The 25,094-nt window shown below is 32.3% G+C and overlaps 3 protein-coding genes, 3 non-coding genes and 1 pseudogene across 11 annotated transcripts; 2 read left to right on the forward strand and 5 right to left on the reverse strand.

The window, feature by feature from the left end:
• Nucleotides 1-3,419, reverse strand: LOC123211864. 3 transcript variants are annotated; one of them, XM_044630808.1, is made up of 3 exons: nucleotides 2,959-3,414; nucleotides 2,423-2,476; nucleotides 1-348 (listed from the first exon to the last, which is right to left on the reverse strand). In XM_044630808.1, exons 1-3 carry the CDS (start codon nucleotides 3,253-3,255, stop codon nucleotides 115-117), a joined length of 585 nt encoding a protein of 194 aa, XP_044486743.1. In that variant the 5' UTR covers nucleotides 3,256-3,414; the 3' UTR covers nucleotides 1-114. The 3 variants fall into 3 exon arrangements, with proteins under 3 accessions (XP_044486743.1, XP_044486751.1, XP_044486760.1); XM_044630825.1 differs by lacking the exon at nucleotides 1-348 and adding an exon at nucleotides 1,128-1,786 and having other exon boundaries at nucleotides 2,959-3,419; XM_044630816.1 differs by lacking the exon at nucleotides 2,423-2,476 and having other exon boundaries at nucleotides 2,959-3,417.
• Nucleotides 3,420-7,741: 4,322 nt separating this feature from the next.
• Nucleotides 7,742-11,170, forward strand: LOC123208981 (transcription elongation factor SPT4 homolog 2). Of its 4 annotated transcripts, none has more exons than XM_044626684.1 (6): nucleotides 7,742-7,890; nucleotides 9,082-9,228; nucleotides 9,305-9,396; nucleotides 9,530-9,585; nucleotides 10,017-10,078; nucleotides 10,963-11,170. In XM_044626684.1, the coding sequence occupies exons 2-6, from the start codon at nucleotides 9,139-9,141 to the stop codon at nucleotides 11,011-11,013; spliced, it is 351 nt and encodes a 116-aa protein (XP_044482619.1). In that variant the 5' UTR covers nucleotides 7,742-7,890; nucleotides 9,082-9,138; the 3' UTR covers nucleotides 11,014-11,170. The 4 variants fall into 4 exon arrangements, with proteins under 4 accessions (XP_044482619.1, XP_044482610.1, XP_044482632.1 ...); XM_044626675.1 differs by having other exon boundaries at nucleotides 7,760-7,917; XM_044626697.1 differs by having other exon boundaries at nucleotides 7,762-7,917; nucleotides 9,121-9,228.
• Nucleotides 11,171-15,145: 3,975 nt separating this feature from the next.
• Nucleotides 15,146-15,805, forward strand: LOC123221967. The gene has a single exon (XM_044644960.1). The coding sequence runs from the start codon at nucleotides 15,146-15,148 to the stop codon at nucleotides 15,803-15,805; it is 660 nt and encodes a 219-aa protein (XP_044500895.1).
• Nucleotides 15,806-19,185: 3,380 nt separating this feature from the next.
• Nucleotides 19,186-21,465, reverse strand: LOC123193524 (annotated as a pseudogene).
• LOC123196212 lies at nucleotides 20,483-20,606 on the reverse strand. Its single transcript, XR_006497637.1, has one exon. It is a non-coding gene; the product is annotated as a small nucleolar RNA SNORD14 (small nucleolar RNA).
• LOC123196177 lies at nucleotides 20,839-20,962 on the reverse strand. Its single transcript, XR_006497627.1, has one exon. It is a non-coding gene; the product is annotated as a small nucleolar RNA SNORD14 (small nucleolar RNA).
• Nucleotides 21,008-21,105, reverse strand: LOC123196153. Its single transcript, XR_006497618.1, has one exon. It is a non-coding gene; the product is annotated as a small nucleolar RNA Z266 (small nucleolar RNA).
• Nucleotides 21,466-25,094: the final 3,629 nt, after the last annotated feature.

The following is a 25,094-nucleotide window of genomic DNA, read 5'->3' on the forward strand; positions in this document are numbered from 1 at the left end:
TTCTTTGCCTTAACCAAGCACTAGAAATTAAAATGCTATACACAAGGGCGGAAATATCAGTTATAACAAAAAGTGCTGAGATTTTTATCATTACACCTTAACTACAAAACTTGTTCAAACTCTAGCAATTTCAACTGATTTCTGGAGGGCTTGCAGAAGACTTCTCATGATTCGTGGTTCACCAGGTGGTGGTTTATCCTTTAATGGTCCATTTCTAATAGCTCGAAATATTGGACCTGAACTGCTAGTTGCCGGAAAAACCAAGCAATCTATGTACACAAGGACCTCAGTCTGTCCATCCCCAACTGTAATAAAACCCAGTCGTGCTCCACCAGGTATTTTGTCTACCTGTTCAGTGTTTGGAAGATGTCAAATAAACATCTTTAAGTCAATTCTACAGTAGTTACGCTCTATAACCCCCCCAAAAAAAAAAGCATATCCCGTTGAAATCCTTGAGATTGCAAGCAATACATTTATAAAATTGATGTAACATTCACAGGAAGTTAGCTAGGTGCATTAATGACACCAGCTAGACAACTAGAGTTTTTACTGGTACTATATTATTCTGTATTTTCTTTATCTATCAATCATATTAGTGCATTTGCCCAGATAGAGCTCGGATTAGGATCCTGGTCCTGAGATAATGCTTCGAAGTTTATGGTTTTCCAGATGACATTTTTACCAGCAATTTGAGCAAGGTTACAAATATTATATATATGATCAATAACTGTAACTTGTTATTACTTTCACAATACATTTTACCCAGAAAGATACTATAAAATCTAAAATCTTTTACATGTACCAAACAGGAAGTAACTACACAACCAAGTTAGGATAATTGTCAAAATTAGTGGCCGGCCAAAGAAATATGGTATATGGAAAATGAAATAATAGCTCTAGTGCATAGAATATTAAGATACACAACCCAGAAGCTTCGAAACATTTAAGAATTATAAGGTCACTAAATCAAATGACCCATAAAAATTTCAAGATTTTGTCTCTCTCATATTTTTTTTCTTAAACCAATAAAGAACAAGGCCTTTGTGTCCACTGCCATACAACCAGAAGCCTCACAACTTTGGTCTTCATTTCTTATGCACTAACTTGAATATCCATATCATATGTAATTAATTTTGCAAATATGAAGTTATAGCTCATTCTAATAGATAATCTCAAGCTATCTACATTCTATTATGAACTTGGCAAACTCTACAAACAACCAAATTTGCAATGGATAAGAGTTGCTATTCTTTTACACACAAAACAGTAACAAAAAGGAGAATGAATAATCAACAATTTTCAATCTTTGGTTTGGCTTTCAAGAGACCAAAATCTTTCCCAATTTGTCTAGCATTTGAGAGGCAAGACTTTCTCAACTTCCACTGACTTTCGAGAGGCTAGCTATCTCCCTCAACTAGCAAAGGTTGCCCAAACAAAACCCAAATTTTCCATGCCTTCTTTTATCCGAAATCCCTCTCTTATACTTGTCTATAACTGCCTCCATAAACTACCTTCATAACTGTTTGCATTTCACACTCTTATTCTTGCCCATAACTATCTTCATAACTGCCCACTTCCGCATTTCATAACTGGTTGCTTCCCCATTTCATAACTGCCCACTTCTCACTTTTTTATGAGTCCAAACATTATCAGCTCATTTGAGAATCACCTTGTCCTCTACATGAGAAAATTGGTAAGTCCTCTTATTCCGTGAATCTCCAGGCAAATAGTCACTCTTGATCTCATCCTTCACTAAATCAATCCTCTTCATCTTCAAAAATTGTACCTACTCTAATATCATTCCATTAAGAATTTGGCAAGCTCTACAAACAACCAACTTTATAATGGATAACAGTTGCTATTCCTTTACACACAAAACAATAACCAAAAAAAAAGAACAAGCAACAATTTTCCCTCTTAGGTTTGACTTTTGAGAGACCAAAATCTCTCCCTAATTTGTCTAACATTCGAGAGGCTAGACTCTCTCCAATTCACAAGCTTTCAAGAGGCTAGTTCTCTGCCTCAATTGGCAAAGATTGGCCAAACAAAACCCAATTTTTCCTTGCCTCTTTTTCTCCAAATTCCCTCTCTTGTACTTGCCTATAACTGTCTCCATTAACTGCCTTCATAACTGTCTATGTTTTCCACTCTTATTCTTGCCCATAACTGCCTTCATAATTGCCTCTTCCCCAATTCACAACCGTTTGCTTTCCCATTTCACAATTGTTCACTTCCCACCGTTTTATGAGTTCCAACACATTCAGAGTCAAAAACTAAAATTTAAGAAGTTTTAATGAACATGAAAACCCCTTGGAGTGTTAAATGTTTGTCCCCTTAGATTATAAAAAATAGCTTCATTTTTTTTTTTTTTCCGATTACAAGCTTTAAACTCGAAAGACAAGAGATAAAAGTACTGACTCACCTTGAGGGGCATAGGAAGAGGCAGATTAGCTCCTTGACAAAGACTGTTAGCCCACTATTTTAAAGACAAGCAAAAACAGAACAAATAAACAGAACATTGAATCAGCAAATTGTGATACTTCCTTTTTATTTTTTTGAATTTTTAGTTTATAATTTCCAAGGATGTGGCTCCAAATTTGCAGCAAATCAATTGGATGGTAGCTAGTAAATTACACAAGTAGAGATATTTAAATTAGCTTTACTCATTTGTCTCCAGTATTATTATTATTGCTATGGCTGAAGCTGAGGGTAAAGAACTAATAAACAAAGCAGAGGACAAAGAAACCCAGAAGAAAATTCGGTTAATTTAAGATGCATAATTACGTAATGTATTTTTCATAATTCGATTTAATAATCAAAATGCAGTTTTCACTGACAATATTAAGTTGAAAAATCATTACACCTAATGACCATGACTTGATTTTGCTTTATTTTTAACTCTTCTCATGACCATGACTTGTAATATAAATAATAGTAATTCATCATATAATAAAATACCTGGAAAAGTAAACTGTCGAAGTGCTGGAGATCGGTGTTTGGAGGCAATTTCATGGTGCCAAGAGAGACACCATTTTCATCATCCTCTGATGGCACAACGCTGTCGTTTGGCTGGGAGGATTTGGGAACTGGAATCAAGTTCTGTTGGCCTAACAATACACTCTGTTTATTGAACTCCTTTCGGCTATTTCTGGTGTTAAAGATGAGAACTTGATAGCTGTGAATAGGCATAGAAGAAGATATGTGTACGTGTGAACTCGCACGCATGGGTTTAGTTAGCCTCATTGTGCAGGCCATGGTTGATGAGAATGCCTCTGAGCTGAGCCCCAGGAGGAGTGTGAGAACTGAGAAGTAAAAGTTTGTGATTGAAAATGGATAAGGTTGGATTTCGGGATGGCATGGTAAAGGGATCTCAATCTCCGGTCCCCATCCCAATAGGGTATATTGCTCCCCGTCTTTGAACCATTTTAATTATAGGAATAATAAAGATTTTTTATCCTCTTACAAAACAAAATTTCCCATCCTCTTTTATTTGAAAAATCTTCTTTCATTTTTAAGAAAAAATATTTTTTTATTCTTTAAATGTAATTTAAATATATTAAATAATAAAATTAATTAAAATTAAAATCAATTTATTATTTAAAATATCACAAATATTATATATTAATCATTTCAATATATAAAACAAAAATATAAATAAATTTAAAAAATATAAATAATTTAATACTAAAAAAATATATTAATATTTTAAATAAAGAAATTAATATAAAAGGGTAAAGATGAGACAGGACAACATGGGGCAGAATGGGGACGGGACACATATCTCTATTTCTAGTTCATCTCTGATTACAGAAATTTTTTTATCTTTGTCTTCACCCTCTTCTTTATTTTTATTAGAAAATTTTCTTTTCATTAGGGTTAAGAGAATTAGAGACTCTAAATTTAGACCGAAATCACCCTCTCTTATTGAAGCTGTAAATTTAAGGCATGCCATGTCATTTCATGCCCATGTAAAGTCCTGATAGACCCATATTTTCACGGCCATTTGTGGCATTTTAAACAGCAAAATTGAAAGATCATTGGGCGAAAATTTTGGGTAAATTGACAAAAACTAGGGAAAATCACCAATCTAACTGATAAAAAAATGAAGCTAAAACTGTTATACATCTGAAATATTTGAAATTTTACACCTTAAAGGAAGAGGATGAATGCTTTTCTTGCTCAACCAGTGTTAAATTGGCACAAGGCAAGGCATAAATGAACATCAACATCTAAATAGCTGTGTTCAACTCCACATGGTCAAGTTTCCGTAAGACGCAAGAGTTGCCTCTGCTATTTCCCAAAAACCAACCACTCAAATATTCTTCCCCTATCTATGGACCCCAATCTTAGAAATTATGAGTGGTCTTCAAGTAATTGACACAGCAACTAATCAAATAATTTTCAAGAGGATGCAGGCAAATTGCAAAGGAATCCATCCTCAGTCGTTCTGGATATGGCTTTTGTCAAATCTTGTACGATGACCATCCAATAGAAACACAGAATATTTTGCACTTTCCTGGAAGCAAACTGGAAATTTCTGGTAAACTATTTAAGTCATTTATAGTCAAAATTTTCTGATAAATCTCGTTGTAGAAAGAGATGTTTAACAAATTCATGGTCTAAATACAAAGAATTAGAATCCAGTCAAAGCCGCCACAGCCCCACCAGGAGAGGTCTCTTCTAGTCATTCTAGTTTGTATTGCAGAAGCTACACGTTACCATCTCTCCCTATAAATTTGCTAAGCATGTAACCTGAAGCTTCATCCATAACTAAATTAAACTGCTTGCTTCTACTTCTACTCCCCTCTCTCTGCTAAAAGCCGATAAAAAAATGGCTGTTCTGTCTGTGTTTTTAAGCTGTTTCATGCCTTCTTCAGAGTCTTCACGTGTGTCTGATAATAATGGTGATCTGGGAATCGTGAAAGTTTCTTCAGAAGAAAAAGCTAAAAGCAAATCAAAACCATCATCTTCTGGAGCTCCATTGGTTGTGCCTTACTTCCCTTCTGCTACACAATTCTCTCGCTTGTAGTGCATTGAGAGACCAACATATTTCTGGTTGATCAAATGTTTCATTTATGTAGTTTGTGGGTTTTTTTATGCCTTAAATAAAAATAATATTTTACGTTTTTGCTTTGTAATCTTTACAGAATTATGTGGTTGAGTGATTTATATCTTGATGTATCCCCGTGAACCTTAAGAAAGGCACCATCTCTCCACATACTAGTTTCCATCTTGGTCCCAGCCCTGAGCCCACCACACAATATCATCCGCGGTTGAAAGCTCAAAGTTCATGTGGGTGATGTTGGAACTTACAAACCACCTTTTCCTCCTTAAAAGAAAATGCTTTCAGACTCAGGCCCGATCTAGAACTTCTAAAAAAGACGATCCCCTTGAACTTCTCAAAACGACGATCATGTAACCAGACAAAATCACTGTAACAGTGTATGACAGTCGTCTCAGGCCCCTAGTGCTCAAGCAAATTTGTCTGCACAAAAAATAAAGTTCCCACGCATTCATCATATAACATATTAAATTTTCTTGTTTGATATACATCTTTATGCTCGGCAAAACCAGTGAAAAAATAGGGAATGACAATTGCCATTTGAAAGGAAATATCAAGCATATATTATTTGATGAAAAAAAATCTAAATGGGTAGTTCAGCATTCGTCTAAGCACAGAAATTTCAGAGAGATTAATTGATGCAGACTCAGAGAATAGCAAGATTTGTACAAAAGAGTCAAGCCTTCTCTGAAAACATTAGATTAAAATAAATAATTCAACTGAAACTCTCGCTATGTTCTTTACCTTTGACAGCAACTAGGCCAGTTTTCTCTAGCATAATTTTAAGCACTTTGTCACCACAACCAGCACTTCTAATGAAATAACAAGTCACTCAGGACCCTAGTCAAGTAAAGGAGAGACTAAAAACAGGGTGTGCATAATTCAGTTTAAATCGTAAATCAAACCAAACTATTTAAAAATTATGATTTGATTTGTAAAATAATTTGATTTGAGTTGATTAATTTTTCAAAAGTAGTTCTTAATTTGGATTGCGATTTGGACAATTTTTAAATTGAACCAAACCGTACATCATATTTTTTTAAAAAGTAATATTATATATATCTATTTCAAAATACAAATAAATATATATTTATATGTGTCATCACGTAATTGAAGATTACTTTATCTTTAATTCAAAATTATTCAATTATATGATAATATACATAAAATGTATACTTAAAATAGATGTACATAGTTTTATTATTTTTTAAAATATATATACATAACTATATTTAACAAAAATTTTTAATTAGTAATTATGTCTACATTTTTTTTCATTTTTTATTATTTTCTTTACATATATATTATATAAATTTTATATTTATTTTAAATATTTATATTATACACTACAAATTATAATTCAATTAATTTTATTAAATAATATATATTTGTAAAATAAATAATTCAATTAAATAATATATATTTAATTTTATTAAATAATTCAATTAAACCCAGCAGCAGTGTTATTTGTTTTATTTTTTAATTAAAAGGTTTGAATGATTAAAAGCCATTTTACTTCAACATGAATAGAAATGTAAAATATAGAAAAATCAAGAGCACCCTGATGGTAACTCGACAGGAGATTTAAGCTTAAACGTCATTGCCCAATTTCACAGGCTCGGTGACTGAAGCCGATATGTATAGCTGCAACAATGGAGATTTAAGGTTTCAAATAGATGTTAATAATAAAACTATATGTATATATATATTTTTAAATATTATATTAAAATTTTGAAAATTAATTTTATACTTATATAACTACTCATGGTTTATAAGCACATCCTATGTATCAATTTCTTGACATTTATGTGATTACAATTCATTTAAGTTAATTATTATTTATTTTAATTTTAATCAACCAAATTGAAATTAGAGGCCAGTGAAGTCATATCCTAACCTTTTTTTAATTTTAATTATTAAAAGGTCAAAGGACTATTTCCCACCTAAGTTTTGATATGTTATCAAAATCATATTTATAGGTTTAAAAAACCTAAAATCTCACCCATTTATTTGAAATCTCAATTAAGAACAAGAGTAAAATTTTTACTTAATAAAAAAATTTAAAAAACTAAAATTTTATTATGTTTACTCTTTTCAGTTTGAAAATTTTATATCTCTTCATCTAAAGTTTACAAAATCAATATTTCCCCTTTAAAGTTTATAAACTATCGTCAAAGACGGTTGTCTCTAGCTATGTGGCTCTCCATGTCAATCAAATTTCAACCATAAGCGAAATTGATTTTCTCTAACGAAGAGAAAATTATTTTTATTTGAGTGTCTTCCTTTAATTATCTTTGTCTGAGATGAAGACGATTGTCAGAGGTCTTAGACAAAGGTGACATGGCCTTTTGAGACCTCTGATGATTGTCTTTGTCAGAGAAAATCGGTTTGTTTAGTGGTTGAGATTTGATTAACAGGAAGACCCAATGCGATTGAAGACAATCATATCTAGTAATGGTTTATAAACCTTAAAGGGAAAATATTGATTTTTCAAACTTTAGGTAAAAAAAAGTGAGATTTTCAAACTGAGAGAGACATATGTAATAAAACTTTAATTTTTTTATTAAATTATGGCTCCATCTCTAATTTTAACTAATATTTTAAATAAAATTTTGAGTTTTTAATCCTTATTAAAATATGGACGAGAAAAAGTCGTTTGGCCTCATTAAAATTTAGAAAAATATAGTAATAACCTTTATAAAATATTTATCCGAGACTGGACGCCTATAACCGCCATCTTTAAATCCCTAGCTCTTCTTTCTCTCAAAAATTGACATCGCCCGATCACGGAGACAGCCATCGACTGCATCGTCGCCTCAGAACACAGAGTGAGCTCCGCCACTAAGCTTCAACAGGTTCCCCTTTAAAATTTTATATTAATATCTTAAAAAATTTTAATTTTTTCCTTTCAAATTTCTGATTTTTCTTCAAAAATTTTTCATGAATTTATCCGTAAGTGTTCAATTCACTATTCATCTTGAGTTACGCAGTAACAGGTTCAAATCCTTTGTGCCTCTGTACAAAGTTCAGATTTTTTTTTTTTGGTTGTGGAACTTACATACTATATTATAAGAAATGTATTTGTTTCAAATATCTAATTTGAAGGAAGCAAAATAAAATGGGCATATATTTGTTGAGAGTGTATTGGATAAATATTTATGGGTAATGTGATATGTTCATATATGTAAGACGCTTTTTTTGAGGTATTATCTATTTAGGGTTAGTTTTTTTTTTTTAAACATTATGAAAGTGGTTAAAGATAATTTTTGGTGTGAAAATATGCACCAAACGGAAGTATATCAAATCAGAGAGATTCAGATGTAAAAATACGAAAAGATGCAGTATGTAAACAAGAGACAGATAATTTTTTACATGGTTCGGTCTGAAAATTGAAGAGTTTATGTTCACGGTGTGTTATTGAGCTGATAGAATAAGATTACAATATAGTAACAGCTGAGTGTTTGTAGTTGATTCTTTGATTATGCCCTTTTCCCTTGATCACTATTTGTATTTATAGTGGCAATGCTACATTAGAAATAATGTAGTAGTTAAAGGTCAAGATGTCGTGGCAGCTTCCAAAATGGTTGGTAGCATAACTTAGTTTAACTGTTTTTGCTGATTTTTAGGAGGTTGTTTCCTTAGTAATAGGAAATACCCATTCAATGTGAAGTTAATGCTGAGATTGTGGTGAAGGTGGTCCTTGAATTTTGCTGGGAAGCTTCTAGAAGATAAGTTGTTCTTTTGTAGACCTAATCCACTACTTGCAAGCTGGGGAATATCGCTATTCACTAGTCACTCTATAGTCATAACCACAAGTTGATTTGTGAGAGATATTTTGATCGCATAACAATAACTTATTTTTTGAGTTTTAACACTTGGGTATTTTTTATGAAGTTTTTTTTTTAGTGACCCTAAAATCGATAATACCATTTTTTCACTCGGAAGAAATTGTTATTTAAAAGCAATTTTTACATAATAATAATTTTCCTAACATTTATTTGAATGGAATACATTCACAGATCTCTAAGTAACTAGAAAGAAGTTTAAATCTCTGGTAGTTTAGGCCTGTGGAAACAATGGGAAGTGCACCAGCTCAAATACCAACAAGTTTTGGCCATGAGCTTAGAGCTTGCTTGCGTTGCCGCCTTGTCAAAACTTATGATCAGGTATCATTCATCCTGTTTGGTATTCATGGGTTTTAAGTTCTGTTAGGGTTTGAGTTACTGAGAATGACTCTTACAGTTTAGAGAATCGGGGTGTGAGAACTGCCCCTTCTTCAAGATGGATGAAGATCACGAGCGTGTTGTTGATTGTACTACTCCTAATTTCAATGGGTATGCTTTGTTTTGTTTGCTGCTTTATGTCCGCATATGTTCAACTTAATTTTTTGCTTCATATTGATACAATTGAACTATAGAAAGCATCCTCTATTTGACATTTGCTTGATGTTTACTTTGATTTTTACAGGATAATATCAGTCATGGATCCTACTAGAAGTTGGGCTGCTCGCTGGTTGCGAATTGGTATGCTCTACTATGTTGGTGGATGTTTAAACTTTAATTTTGGACATTATTTTTGTAGAGCAATAAATCATACAAAGACATTTTGAATTGCCATGAAGAATGTGTATTTAAGCTAGAAACGTCCCATTCATCGTTCTTATTCAAAGTTGGACGTATTATTTTGGATCAGAAGCAACAAATTTATCAATGATTTTGAAGTTGAAGACTGAAACTTGAAAAAGAAACTTATTATGGATATTGTTGATGTGAAGTGGAAATAAGATTGATTGAAGGTTTATAGAAGATACTACTCTTTTTTGGAAATATAGGTTGTTTTGTTAAGAGGAAATCTAGCTGTTTCATTCTTGTGTGTGACATTGTGCATTGCTCTTGATATCATTGGGTAGTAATTTTTGGTACTCGGTCTCTCAAATTCCTTAAATATTTTGCAGGAAAATTTGTCCCTGGTTGCTACACTCTTGCTGTCTCAGAGGCACTGCCAGAGGACTTGCAGGTTTGAAATTTTATATTATTTGCAAGATTCTAATTGATACTTACCAAATAAAAAATAAGAAATTCTAATTGATTGAATGACATCATATGCTAGTTGTTTGATCTTCAATTAGGTGGGCAGTGATATCAATATTATTGATGTTGTGCATGCTTTTTTTTCTGTCAAATCATCCATTCTTGGCCTATAATCCGTGGTGCATTTTGAGGTTGAGATGCTGTTTGTTGCTAACATTCTCAAAAGATAAATATTGATGATGACTTCTAGAATGGCATATGTTTTGGATGAGCTGGCCAAGCTGTTATGAATTGAAGGGTTGAGGTAACCAAGATTAAACAAATTATTTCATGGAATAGTTTTCAGTATCTGGCCAAAGATACTGGCATTTCGATGATATTACTTAAGTCTAACGAACATCATTGCAGGGAGGGTAGAAACCCACTAGGACAATATTGCAAACTTGGGAGCCTATGGTTGACAAGTAGATTAATGTTAAATCTCTGAACTCATAATCAATGAATAGTTCTAGGAATGTAGATGAGAATGAGATGAATGTGAAAACTGCTAACTCATAATCATTGACTAGTTCTAGGATGCAGATGAGAATAGGAAGAAAAAGAGAAAGAAGTTGAAGAACCAAAATACTATCAGTGGAGGAAGAGATTTTTTAATTAGGCTGAATAGAAAAGAATCCCTTGATGCAGCAATTGTTCTCATCCTAGCACTTCTTTGATCGATTGTTTATTATTGTTGTGTTATGTATTCTGAAGCCAAGTAAGAAACTGAAAACTGTTCTGTTGCTCTGTTGGGTATGCTTATTTGAAACATGTCATCGACTTGAGTTAATTTGCTTTTCCCATTTGGCTGTTGTGTTGGACTTCTTGCAGAACTTATGCGAAGATGAGCGCATCCAATACATTCCACCAAAACGTGTCTGATTGAGAATTTGTCGATTGGTTTTCTGTAATGTTAGAATTGTGTGGAGTACAATCTAATGATTGAATATGCCTCTTGAGCAGCCAATGCAGTGTCAAATTTTCTGTGATATCTTTATGTGAGAATCCTGAATATACTTATAGTATTATCATCTGTGAATCTGTTTTTGATGTTTAAACCACTAAAAGCAGTCAAGTAGAAAGGAACAGCAAAATGTTGGAAATGCCTTATTGTGGGCTGCAAAATTTGCAAAGCGTTATATTTTTATGTTTCCAATGATCAAGCCTTTAAAATCAAATATTGAAGTTTCGAGAAACTTAAATGTTTAGGTAAATTTATAATGGAATTAGAATATTAAGTGCCATGCAAATTCACAACTGGAATTGTTACATACTTGGAATCATAATATTATTAGTGTGAGCAATATTATGCATATTCACTTCGGAAATATAAATCTGTATGCGTTTATGTGTGTTGGGTGTTATTTTATCCTAATTCAAAAGAGTTGTATTATGTGCATAATTTTTGTGTTTAATAACAATGTGTTATTATATGATTGAATAGTTAAAAATTAAAAAGAAAATAATACTCAATCATATGATGATATATCATTGTTTATGCATATAGTTTTATTAAATTTAAAATCACCTAATCACGCGAGCACATATATAAGTGTATATATTTTTATGTAGCCAAAATAGGTATACAGTTTTATTGTATTAATATTTAGTGTTAGGATAATGCTATAAATACAATTTTATATATAAATAATAATGTGTTATAATATGATTGAGTATTATGTTTAGGGATGACAATTTGGGCCCGACTTTAGGGGCCCCTACCCTCCCCGACCCTAATGGGGAGGGAATTCCCCTATAAAAAAGGGGAAAAGGGCGGGGATGGGGACGAAAAAAATCTCTATAATTGGAGACGGGGATACATATGTCTCCGCCCCGCCCCTCCCCTCTCCACCCCACCCCACCCCACCCCCTAAATCTAATATATTAATATAATAATTTCTAAACTATTAAGTTCTAGAAATTTTTACATTATGATTTATTAAAATTATAATTATAATTTTACTAATTTTTGAATTATCAATTACAACTTTTACTAATTTCTGAACTATTAATCTAATATATTAAAAAAACCCTAGAATCTCATTATCATAAAATGCAAATGCACCAAATTGAGCATATTTCAACTTCAAAATTTAGTCAGTCAATCCACTAGGTTTTACAAAAAAAAAAAAAACGAATTATAAACTTGATAAAATCAATTGAAGTGAATGAAAAGTGTTAAATTTAATGTTATTATAAAATTACCCTAAATCACATACATGAAGAGTTACTAATGAAGAGATTGATTATTGCGTATTGTTATATTTTATGAAAACTTTGTATTTGAATTAAAATAATAATAAATATTTTGTAGCTCTTGTAGCAAGTGATATTTTGGGAGAATATGATTTATTTTATTTATTGAAATGCATCAAGGAATTAAAATTTATATTTACAGGTATGGTGAGGGGATTTTTGATATTTTGGGAGAATATGATTTATTTTATTTATTGAAATGCATCAAGGAATTAAAATTTATATTTACAGGTATGGGGAGGGGATTTTTCCCCACGGGTACGGGCCGGAGATGGGGAGAAGATTTTTCCCCACGGGTACGGGCCGGAGATGGGGAGGGGATGGAGAGAAAATTTTTCTTTGCGGGAAGAAGACGAGGATTCTTTATTATCCCCGTAACGGGGACGGGGCGGAGACGGAGATTGATATCTCCTACGGGGACGGGACGGGGATTGATATCCTCTCCCCGTCCCTCCCCATTGCCATCCCTTATTATGTTATCTTTAATTATTTAATTATATATAAAATTATATATATAATAGTTCCATTTAATGGGTACACTAAATAAGTTTATAACTTTGTTTAGCGCTTCATTTAATTGTAATTTAATGATTAAATCTACTTTAAATCATTCAATTAAGTCATATTTTTAATTGGTTCCAGAAACTTGACTTAGGAATTTTACATGGTTATAATATGATTGAATATTATGTTATTTTTAATTATTTAATTATATAATAATATATTATTATTTATATATAAAATTATACGTATAATAAGTTACAATTAACGGGAAGACTAAATAAGTTATTAACTTTGTTTAGCGCATCATTTAATTGTAATTTAATGATTAAACCTACTTTAAATCACTCAATTAAGTCATACTTTTTAGGGAAATTGAAATTTTTAGTGTTATTTTAATCTGTGTATACATAAATATCATTTATTTCAAAATTTAAATAAATATGTCACAATAGTAATCTACTTTCTCAAAATACCCTTTTTGAAATGATCTATACAAAGATTTTTTTTTTTTAGTAACTTTTTTTCTCTTCTTCCTCAACTCTCTAATAAGGAAGGAATCATTGCAGCATGAAAAAAGTAATTTATTAATGGAAGAAGACACGTGATTGAATAATAAAACTCATGAAAAATCCATTATAAAATATTCAATTTGGACATAAGGGAGAGAGAGACAAAAATTTAATTTTATTGTGATTTCATATTGTTGGATTGTTTAATGCTATTATTTCATATTATTTATATTGTTTAAAGTTATTATAATATTATTTAATGTTATAGTGATAGTTATAAAATACCGAAATATAGGCCAGGAAAAATTTCAAACAAAGAGCAGGTTAGTGTTAATATTACGCCAACCCTTGGCGTTAATACCAACCGTTGGCATTTTCGAGTTAATGCTAACCTCTCGGACCCTAGTAAATTTATTTATTTTTTTCTGTTTTATTCCATTGCATTCAATTCCTTTATTTTTTATGCTTGTTTATTCCAATCTGATATTCATGTGTGTATTGTTTTCTTTGTCTTGACAAAGAGTTACAAAAAAAATTACAAAATTGTCATTGTCATTTTTTTCTGTTTTTTATTCCATTAATTTAAATTCGGATCAAATTTCAAATTAATCAAATCAAATCAAATTAATTTAAATTTGAACTAAACTAAAATTCAATTTAAAAAAATTAAAAAAAAATTTAAAAAGAGTTCGCTTTGAGACTTTTTAAACAAAAAAAAATTTAAAAGGGTTGGCGTTTTATTTACAATAAGGGTTAGCGTACGCTAATCCTTTTTTTTCCAGTAACTTTTTTTAGTGATGCTAATTCTTTATTTCTTCTAGTTAAAACCCTATCAAATGATCTTTTTTGATCATTCTAGTAGCTGAAGTCTAATATAAGGTATGAAGTGGATGTGGTCGAGTTTTGGTGGGTAACTTTTTTTGTTTTATATCTTTATTTCGAAGAATTCTTAATCTGAAATCCACTTCACTTTTCAATTTTTTTCCTTCTTTCTTTTGTTTTTGAAGCACTGGCTCTGTTTTTGAGTACTTGTTTTATTTTTCACAGTATAATTCTAAAGTTATAGAGAAAAAAAGAGAATCTCTCTGTATGGGTCATCACTTGAACGTTGATGAAGAAGAGAGAAAAATTACAGAGAAAAAGAGAAAATCTCTGTATGGGTCATTTCAAGAGGAATATTTTGAAAAAATAAATTTAATTTTTTTATTATATTTATTTAATTTTTTAAATAAATTATATATATATATATAAATTAAAATAAAGGTAAAAATTTTAATTTCTTCCTTCTTATTGGGTCATAAACTTGACTTAGAAATTCTACATGGTCAAAATACGGTGCCCGTCAATATTCTCCGACCAATGACGTGGCGGAAGCTTATTGGGTAACCGAAAGCAGAGCAGAAAGTATCAAAGTACCAAAACCGCCTACTATTTTTGGATCCTCTGCATATGCAGAAAAGATAAGTCATCGAAAATTTTGATGTTGACGTCTATTACTCAGCTGGACCCCACCAACGAAAAAACGAGACTCAAAAACATCGTCTACGTCATCCCTGAAACCGACCTGTGGGCCCAACTCCCACTATTACTTTGATTTTATATTTGTTTTGTTTTCCGATTTTCCACTCCACACTCCACACTCCACTTCTTCGCTCTACTTTCTGCGACTCTCCGCCACATCACTCTTCCTTTATATTTTTCACAAAAATCACTAATTATTTGTTTTCGGTGGAACCACTAATCGAATGGACCCCACTTTCCGTCACCGCCGATCCCCTTCCTCTGATCGATTCCTTGGCATCTCCTCCTCAACCTCCACCACCTCTGAAGTCAACGATGACGAGCTGAACGAGGATGATATTTTATGGACCAGCGACGACTCAACGGAATCAAGTACTTTCACTACCAGTACTAGGGCCAGCGCCACACCAACCGCTGTCTTCTCCCCGGTCAAAAATCACAACCGTTTGCAATCCTTCACGCAAGGTTCTGGAATTCTCGCGGCGTTACCAGAGCACGATAATCGTCCGGTTCTCTACCGCAAATCGTCTGTATCGTCCTCAACGTCCTCGACGTCAGCGAAGATGATTCCGACGTTGCCGAAGCCACCGCAGATGGAGAGGTCGCAATCGATGCCGATGAGAAAGTACCAGCACTCGGCACCTATGAACGTGCCGGTTTTGTCAATTGCGATAGCGAAGCGGAGGAATAGTAGGTTTTTGGAGTTAGATGAGGAGGATGGAGACGATGAGATGTTGCCACCTCACGAGATTGTAGCGAGGGGCTCTGGGATGTCGCCGAAGACGACGTTTTCGGTATTGGAAGGAGTCGGGAGGACTCTGAAAGGGAGAGATCTGCGGCAGGTGAGAAATGCTGTGTTTCGTCAGACGGGTTTTCTTGATTGATGAATCCACAATGTACACAAATTAATTAAACATAGCTGCAGCTGCTTCTTTTGTTTTTATTATGTATCAATTTTTGGGTATTGATTAGAAGAGGTGTGGGGATTCAGTTTGTTCATGTTCTTGATTGATTTTTGTCATCCAATGGAAGAAAACTGTGTTGTCTTTAGATTTTATCAGCATAATTTTGATTTCTCGTCATTATTTTAAAATAAATTTGCTGAGGCATGGATGAATTTTTCCTTTTATTTTTACTGATAAGGGAAACGATGGAACTAGAAAATAATCGCAATTTTGTTAGATTAGCTTGTAAGTTTAGAGGATTTAATGAACATGTAGGGAAAGGTTGAGGGATTTCAACCTATAATCTTAGCAGAGTAGAAAAATCAAGGTTCTTTTGAAGTCAATCGAGAAGATATTGAATTATCAAGTGATCTCAGTGGCCTGTAAGTTCCCTTTTCTTCCTGTTTGTGCTGTTAAAATATGTGCCTGAGAGTCATTTGTGTGAATGATTCATATAAAGAAGCTTGATTTAATTATCTTGATGTTCAAATTAGCTTTTAGTGAGAGTTGATACTTACCATCAGCTTGATTTTCAAACCTTTATCTTACCTTGTTTTCTGTAATCTCTACTCTTATAGCTGGAATTGGTTCTAGTTTATGAGATTAATTAGATTTGCAGAACCGTAAGATTTCTCTGTGTAATATGTAAATAAATGAGATCACAACCTATTTTTACAGCTATGATGAAATCACAGCCTTTTTTTTTTTTTTTCCAAGATTTGATGTTGCTGAAAGTGTTTTCCTCATTTTCACATCTCTTCTAACTTGTAGCTGGACACTTGTTGATAAACTTATTTATTTTATATCAGTCAACACCAGAACTTTAAAGATGTTGAACTTGAAAATATGCAACACAAGTGAATAATTAAATCAGTATTCAACATTATATGTTTTCATCTGCATTTCTTACTTTGTATCGTTCATTAACTTGTCGTTTATATGTAAACAAACATAGACAACATGAAGGATCAGATAGCCATGTAATATTCAATGTTAGAGCAGATTTTGTGATTCATTTTTGCTTGCCTGTTGGATGAAAACGAGGCGGTTGTAGAATTGAATGCAAATGTTTGACATGTGAAACTTGATCAATCTTTAGATTCTTTACTGACCAAGTGTTGTTGCTTTCATGAGTTTGTGAAAATCAAAGCTGTGAAATTATGGGTGAAATAAGTCAATATCAAGTCCAATTTGTTATGCTTTAATAGTGAAAGTTGTTGCAAAAAACTCAACGAGAATAAATAAGGTGGTCTCATGTTTCTTAATGTGTAAATTTGAATTGGTAGGCTCTTCTTTGTTACATAGATGTGTTAGCCAGCAGATTGAAAATATGTAGTTATTGCTTTTTGTGAGTTGTCAATTTCCTTTAGAATGCTGAGGAGAATGATAGTGATGGAATTCGCACAAGTGAAAGCTGTGTGATACATGAAAAAACTCCCCCTCATGATGATGTTGAATTTGCAAGTTTGATTTTGTGTAAAATGAAAAGATTTTTTTTGTTATAAACTCAGGAATCTTCAGTTCATTTTTCGCTGAAGGTTGTGATAGATATTTGAACCTTTAACGAATATATATATATATATATATGTTTTGTAGTGAAGGATCTCACTCGAACTAGATTGTCCTTTTAAGGTTGAACCAATACATTTGAGTAGGTCAAACAGTGAGGCAAATGTGTAACCCTCTACAACTACTTAGCCGGTTATTTTGCAAGTAATGAATGTGAATTGTACAAAGAATAACGTCTATTTTTGGATGCTCGGACATTCGTTTATACATAGCATCACTTTCCTTCCTATAGTATGTGTCACTAAATACATGGCTTCTAATTCTATTTTTGCATAAAGTACTAAATTTTTTAAAATTAATTCTGAATTTTTAATAATAATTTCCTTCTTAGACCATGTTTCCTCCCGCATTTTTGCAGCTTTAGTAATAATTTTGATTTTGTTCTTCAGATGGTGAAATTTCCCAATAAAAATGACTAAATTCTAAGGGTTTATCTGGTTAATGGAATTAAAATATTAGTTTCAAAATCTATTTTCTATTTTTTATATTATTATTTAATTATATTTTATTACAATTATAAAATAATATTGTGTTTCCTTTAATAAGAATGTGCGTGGTTAATATAATGTTTTTATTTTCAAAAAATAAAATATTATAAAATAAAAATTAATAAGTTTGAATAATTATTGTGTTGGATTAAATATAATAAAATATTAACAAGTTACTTTTATATTATATATAAATATTTATCATTATTTAAAAAAATTATCTTAATAATATTTAATATTCTCTTCTTGTACTCTCAAATTGTCCTGAGTCGGAGGGGCATAACCTGTTACAATAGATTATGCCAAGCCCACGGGGTCAAGTGTGAAGTTTAACACACAGGTCAGCCCGTCAAAGTGTCAGTCACTATATTTAAAAATAATAGTTATATATTAATATATAAAAAATTTGAAGATTTAACATAAAAAACTTAAACGTATTTATTAATCTTACAGAAAATAAAAAGTAATAAATTATTATAAAAACTAAAGCCTAATAATTATTTATTATTAATGTTATAAAAAATAAAAATTAATAGAAAAAATTAAATTGATTAATTATTTAACATTAATGTTATAAAAAAAATCTAAGAAATTAAAAAAAAATTATAAGAAAAACAAAATATAAAATTAAGCTTACTAATCTACTAAAAGTCCAATAACCTACCCATTAAAAGCCCAACTTAGCCCATGACTATTAGACAATGTCATAGACCAACCTAACCCACATCAACAAGTCAGACTATGCCTAACAAGCCAGGCCAGCCCGTCAAAATTTGAAAGCCCGCATAATAACCCAACAATCCTTGGATGGTGTCCTAACAAACCCTTGACAAATCAGCCCGCTTAATTATATATTTTTGTAATAAATATTATTTTTTGTTAATATCTTTTAAATTCTCCATATTAATCTTTGATTTTTATCCTATATTAATTATAAATAATTGATAAATTTGAATTCGACACATTGATCTTTTAGTTTTTTTTTTTTTATGAGATTAATAAAAAACCATTAATAAATTTAAGTTTTTCATAATAATTTATTATTGGCTTTTTATTTTCTATAAAATTAATAAATAAGTTTGAGTTTCCCAAATTAATTCTTTGGACTACCCATATATTAATAAATAATTAACAATTTTTTAAATTATAGTGCACAGACAAGCCGGCTGCAGGTGAAACTCCATGACTCATGCACAGCCTAGTAACCCACGGGCTGTGATGCCAACCGGCCCCGACATGTCTATTTTAGATTCATCAAGTCCGTTTTCATCAATTCGTTCAATTGATAGACGATAAAGAAAATTAATTTAAGACGCCTAACATTCAATGAGAACAGAAATTAAGAAAACAGTCGATCTGAATAGAATAATGGCCCTCAGACATCCAAGGATAAAGCAGCAGAAGCTCTCAAGCCTGGTGTTACGACCTTGCTCAACTACTGGTCTGCGTCCCACGTTTCTTCCTCAGCCTCGGCCTCGACGAGATATTTTGAAAGCTTTCTACAAAACAGTGTAGAATATAAAAATGCTACCAATAATGTTTGTACATTGGTTACGACCTTGCATATGTGTAGCACAGGTTGTTTGCGAGGGACTGGAGTCCATCAGCAGAGAACTTGTTCTCATCCCACAGTACATGGTAGTGAGCTGGCCGGCTTGTACCCTGAATTCCAGCATGGCTACAGCTATAAAAGTCAAATTCAGTGGGGTGACAAATTTTGGAGTCCACAACAGTGCCAGGCAATATATTCCCACTCCTGTCAACCGTAATGCGGTCATGATGGTTGTTGGCAAACAACCTTGTGTGGTGACGTTTCTTAACCACGGCGAAAGTAACAGGAGGCTGATAGTTTGGTTCTAGGGATGCACATGCCTTTCGAATAGCATCTAGTTCATAGAGCAACACTTGATAGAACTGCCCTTCACTGACACCATCCCTGTAAAAGATAATGCGCTGTGGCTTCTGCCCAGTTGCTCTGCGGAAATAAATTCCTTAATCATGGCTCCTGAAACTGTGCCTCTTACAGGATCCTGCCATGTCTTGTACAAATCTTGGATGAGCTCTTGTCGATGAGCTTGAGCACAAACCAATCCTGCATATTTTGTGACCTCCGGCTAATCTTGTGATGCCACAACAGCTGCAATTGATGGGCTAGAATCCTCTCCGGGGTGAGGATGGGTAACATCAGCTCCAAAAATTATAGTAGGTCGGTCATTGACTAGAGGTATACGCCTAGATATTGCATCAACAAGCACAGTATTCCTTCCTCCAACCCTCACATTTATCTTCAACGCCACATTAGCTAAATAATGTTTACTCATCCTGAAGACATGCTTAGTTAAACAGCACTGGGAAACAACACCAAGATCTGCCTCACAAATACGCTTCAAATCACCATGACTCAAGCACAGCCTAGTGACCCACGGGCTGTGACGCTAACTATTTTAGAGTCATCTTCATCAATTCATTCAGCTGATGGACGACAAAGAAAATTAATTTAAACAGCCTAACATTCAATGAGAACAGAAATTAAGAAAACAGTCAATCTGAATAGAATAATGGCCTCAGACATCCAAGGAAGGATAAAGCAACAGAAGCTCTCAAGCCTGGCGAAGGCGAAAGCTCTCAGGCGGCCACTGCGAATGTTTTGAGAAACAAGCCTTTCCAATTTGCCATCACAGACCCTTTAAAAAAGAATCTAAAAATCAACAAACACTGATAAAGATAAATAATGACAAGTACAGCCTAGTACCCCACGGGCTGTGACGCTAATCGGCGGAGACATGTACATTTCAGATTCATCAAGTCTATTTTCATCAATTCATTCAATTGATGGACGATAAAGAAAATTAATTTAAGAAGCCTAACATTCAATGAGAACAGAATTAAGAAAACAATCGATTTGAATAGAATAATGGACTCAGACATCCAAGGAAGGATAAAGCAGCAGAAGCTCTCAAGACTGGCGAAGGCGAAAGCTCTCAGGCGGCCACTGCGAATGTTTTGAGAAACAAGCCTTTCCAATTTGTCATCACAGACCCTTTAAAAAACAACCTTAAAATCAGCACACACTCATAAATATAACTAATGGCAAGTCAGACAAAGTATTTATGCCTCAAAAGTTTGAGTTCAAAAGGAATACTTTCCTTCACACATCTAATTGATTCATCATTCTTGCCCAAAGTAAAAAATTGTTAGGTCTTAAATGTCTCCCTCGCTGATGGATGAGACATTCCGAAATACAAATCTGACTCGAATCAACCTATTAATTGAGACAGCAAAAGAGAAAATTAACTCTTTCAAGCTCAAAGAAAGGAAAACATTACAAAGCCAGAAGTAGAGGGCATGTCTCGTCGGAGAGGGATAAAAGGGGGAACTCAGAAGGAGAACCCTAATGAAAATCCCCAAAATAAGGCGTTAATATTGCGCAGCTATGACTCAAAACGCTTCCATTCTAGTTTCTGGAAGGCGATCTTAAGGGCTGCGCTTTAATAAAACCTAGAGAGAAGAAGAAAGGCACACTGGAAAAACCCTAGCGGCTCAATTGAGAAGAAGAACAAGGTGAAACTTATAGACCTTGCTTTTTTTTCTTATTGACAGTTTTACCCTTGTGTTTTCTGACTCTGGGCCTAGGCCTGTTTACGTATGAATCCGTTTCAAGATTTTATTTTTTAATGTCAACTGATAAATATCTTTTTATTTTATTTTTAATAATTGTATAATATGATGTATCATAATATAAACATTTCATGCATGGTTAATTTATTTATATGAAATAAGTTTAGATAAAATATAATAATTTTTTTTAGTTAAAAACATTTCATTGTCTTCACTTCTATCACATAGGATTCCATTTTTCTGTTATTAAAATTATAATAAAGAAAAATAAAGTAATTACAAGGGCCACATTACCATTTTTAAATTCAAAAACCAATAAATTTTTTCTAATTCTACTGGTAAATTCCATTACATTTTAAGGTAAAGAAAAGAAAAAACCAAAAATATCTGTTTTAAATAAAAAGACGACATAAACATTGAAGAGATATTATTATACATTCGTATGATGAAGATTCATTTGCTCATTCTTGATCACTCAACATCATCGACAACGATAATAAATATTCATCATCAGCCTTATGCTTTTTTTTACCACCACCACCGCACCATACCATTCCCTTATAATAGCAATTACGAGGGTAGATATAAATTACAATATTTTTTAAACTAGATCGATAATAAAATCGGTTGTCTCACTGATTCATAATTTGATTAAAAATTAATCGGTTCAATTTATTGTCAAATTATAATGATTTTTTAAAATAATATCATATTAACTAACATATTTTGCTTAAAATATTACAAAAAAAAAATCAATTAGGATACTCAAATCTATGGTGATTGGAATATATCATTTTTTAAAAAGTGATAATTATTCACCCGATTTCAATAAAATAATTAGATGGAAAAAATCTTCACCTCATGATATAGAAAAAAAACATAATTCTGTAAGTCATTACCTATATAAGACATTTCAATAGATATGAGATATTTTTTTTCTTCATTTTTATTTTATTTTTGAATTTATGTTTTTTTTTTATAGATCTTTATAAATTCATTCAGTCTAACCTAAAATAATTAAGTTATTAAAAATAATTAAATTTTTTAAAAGTATCATAAATTTTGATCAAACCCAATTATGTTGGTTTTAATCAGTTTATTCGGTTCTCTAGTTTTGATTGGGTTTGACTAATTGAACTAATAAATTATTTTTTAATATTAACCAACTAGATTTAGAGTTAGCTTCCAATTCAACTAGTTGAACCAATCAATTTGATTTTCAAACCAATGATAAAATTAGGAGAAAATTTCGTTGTAGTGTAATAACAAGTTGGATTGTTCCCTTAAGTAGATAGGACACAATGCTATCAGCAAACATACTGGCCAAGAAGGCACCTACTCAAGAAGAAACTGCCTCATCATGTTCACTTACAAAAGACCTTTGCCTAGCTTTACTTTCTTTCTTATACTAGGAACCAAGGCTTCCTAGTTAGCCTTTCGGTTGTACCTTCACATATGAATCCTGATATATCCTTTGTTGGGATAGAGAGCATTTCTTCTTTTCCTCAAGTTCCTTCCCCTCGCTTAATCATCAATAAGACTACCACCACATTGTGCCATTGAAAATCTTACTAGCTCCCCTCGCCACCATCGACAAACACTATCACAACTCTTGTTATTGTGAAACAATCTCAAATAGACATTTAAAACAAATGAATTTTTGTCAAAGAGAGTAAATTAATTTCAATAATAAAAATTACACTGGTTGAAAATGAAAAATTAAAACAAAAATCGATTCTAATATCAAATTGAAACAAAAAACCATTTGAGAAATTGATTTTAACCATAAAAATCACACCAGTTCTAGTGTAATTCTTGTTAAATCACACCGAAAAAAATGGTTTGCTTATCATTCCCCGTTGGAAGCAATTGTTAATGGATTAGGAGGAGCAACAAAAGACTCTTATAGTCTCACCTCATCATCTCATTTAAATTGAGATTTGAAGAAAAGTATATCATATCGAATGAAGCAAAGGTATATAAAAGAATACAAACAAAGAAATAACATTAATCAAGGGCCTAGGGGGTTGATGATAGAAAAAGTTCTTGAGATGGTGGTCGGAAAAGAAAATTGCACTAAGAAGATTGGAGAAGAAGGAAAAACAGTTGCTTCAAATAATTTCAAAAAAATGTTTTCTTTTTTAACTTTTATTTTCATAAAATTATAATTTATATTTAAAATTAAATAAATAAAATTATTTAAAAACCTTTTTATAGTTATAGTTGATGAAAAAAATTGAATGAAATGAAAAAATATATCGTTTTTCAACTTTAAAGATAGACACCTTGTTGTTTTGTCACAAAATTCGGATGGAAAATAATCGATACCGCTCATCAGCATTTCTAATTGGTTTTTCCATATTATAATAAAATGTTATGTACCATGAATCCGACCTTTATTTTAACATAGAAATTTTTTTAATATATGTTAACTCAGAATAAAACCAATGTATAATTATAATTTTGTCCCACAATGCCAAGTTCATCAAGAACATATGGATGAAGAAACTTCTTATTAGAAATGTAAACCCATTGAAGAACTACCACATTAACAGAGAAAAATATAGTATCTGCAGAACACATCAGAGAAGTTTCATATTCAAAGTTGCTCGAACATGTCAATTACAAACTTATTAAATCAGACTGCGAAGCGGGAAAGATACAGTTCAAGCTTTAATTCTTCCACCATGGCAGCATCTGTGCTCTCAGCCACCTGTTCAAAAAATCAAAACCAAACAAGTGCTCAGGGGGCCAACAAGAACATCTGTTTAATCATATTGAATTAACGTGCATACTCCTGTCGGCAACCTATCACAAAATTTCCTTATCAAAAGACACAAATAGGAAGTCGTAAATGATGAAATCAAATAGCAAAGCAGCCCCTCAATAACGTGCAACTGGTTGCTATAGTAGGGAAGACATTGCGAAAATCACAGGAAGTAATGCAAAACTTCTGAAAATTCTAGTGACAATTCCAATTGATATTAGTTCTTCCCTAAAGATATTTATCTCATATCATCCAATACCTTTCAACAAATCTCCCTTTTCTATAACCATTATTACCTCACAGGCGCAAAACACAGAGAACGCAAATAATTCTCTCCTCCCCAAGAACCAACGATACTGCAAACAGAACAAAAGAACAGTCTCCCAAATACAGAATTCAAAAACGCTGTACTCAAACAAATTGTGTTGTGGAAATTAATTAATAACAACACTACGGATGCTGCAGATCATCCAATGAATAGAATTGAAATCCAGGTATGCATTTTATTTACTGTTTGATTTACAAAATTACAAAAAATGGCATGCTTAATTTCCAACATAATTTGAAATAAACATACGTCACAGAATTGGTTGAAGGCCAAGTTCAATTTAGTTCTATGTATAGAAACCTAGCCATCACAGTAGCATATTTAAACCTATTGGCACACTCACCCAAGTCTGAATAAAAGTGATAAAGCCAACTTAACATTTCAGGGAATTGTTGATCCCCACAGCCCCCAATCATCAAACAGCTTAAGCTAAAAAAGCTACTTGCAGTAAAATTCACA

The sequence above is a fragment of the Mangifera indica genome, chromosome 1 (genome assembly GCF_011075055.1).
Source record: "Mangifera indica cultivar Alphonso chromosome 1, CATAS_Mindica_2.1, whole genome shotgun sequence".
NCBI classification, from domain to species: domain Eukaryota; kingdom Viridiplantae; phylum Streptophyta; class Magnoliopsida; order Sapindales; family Anacardiaceae; genus Mangifera; species Mangifera indica.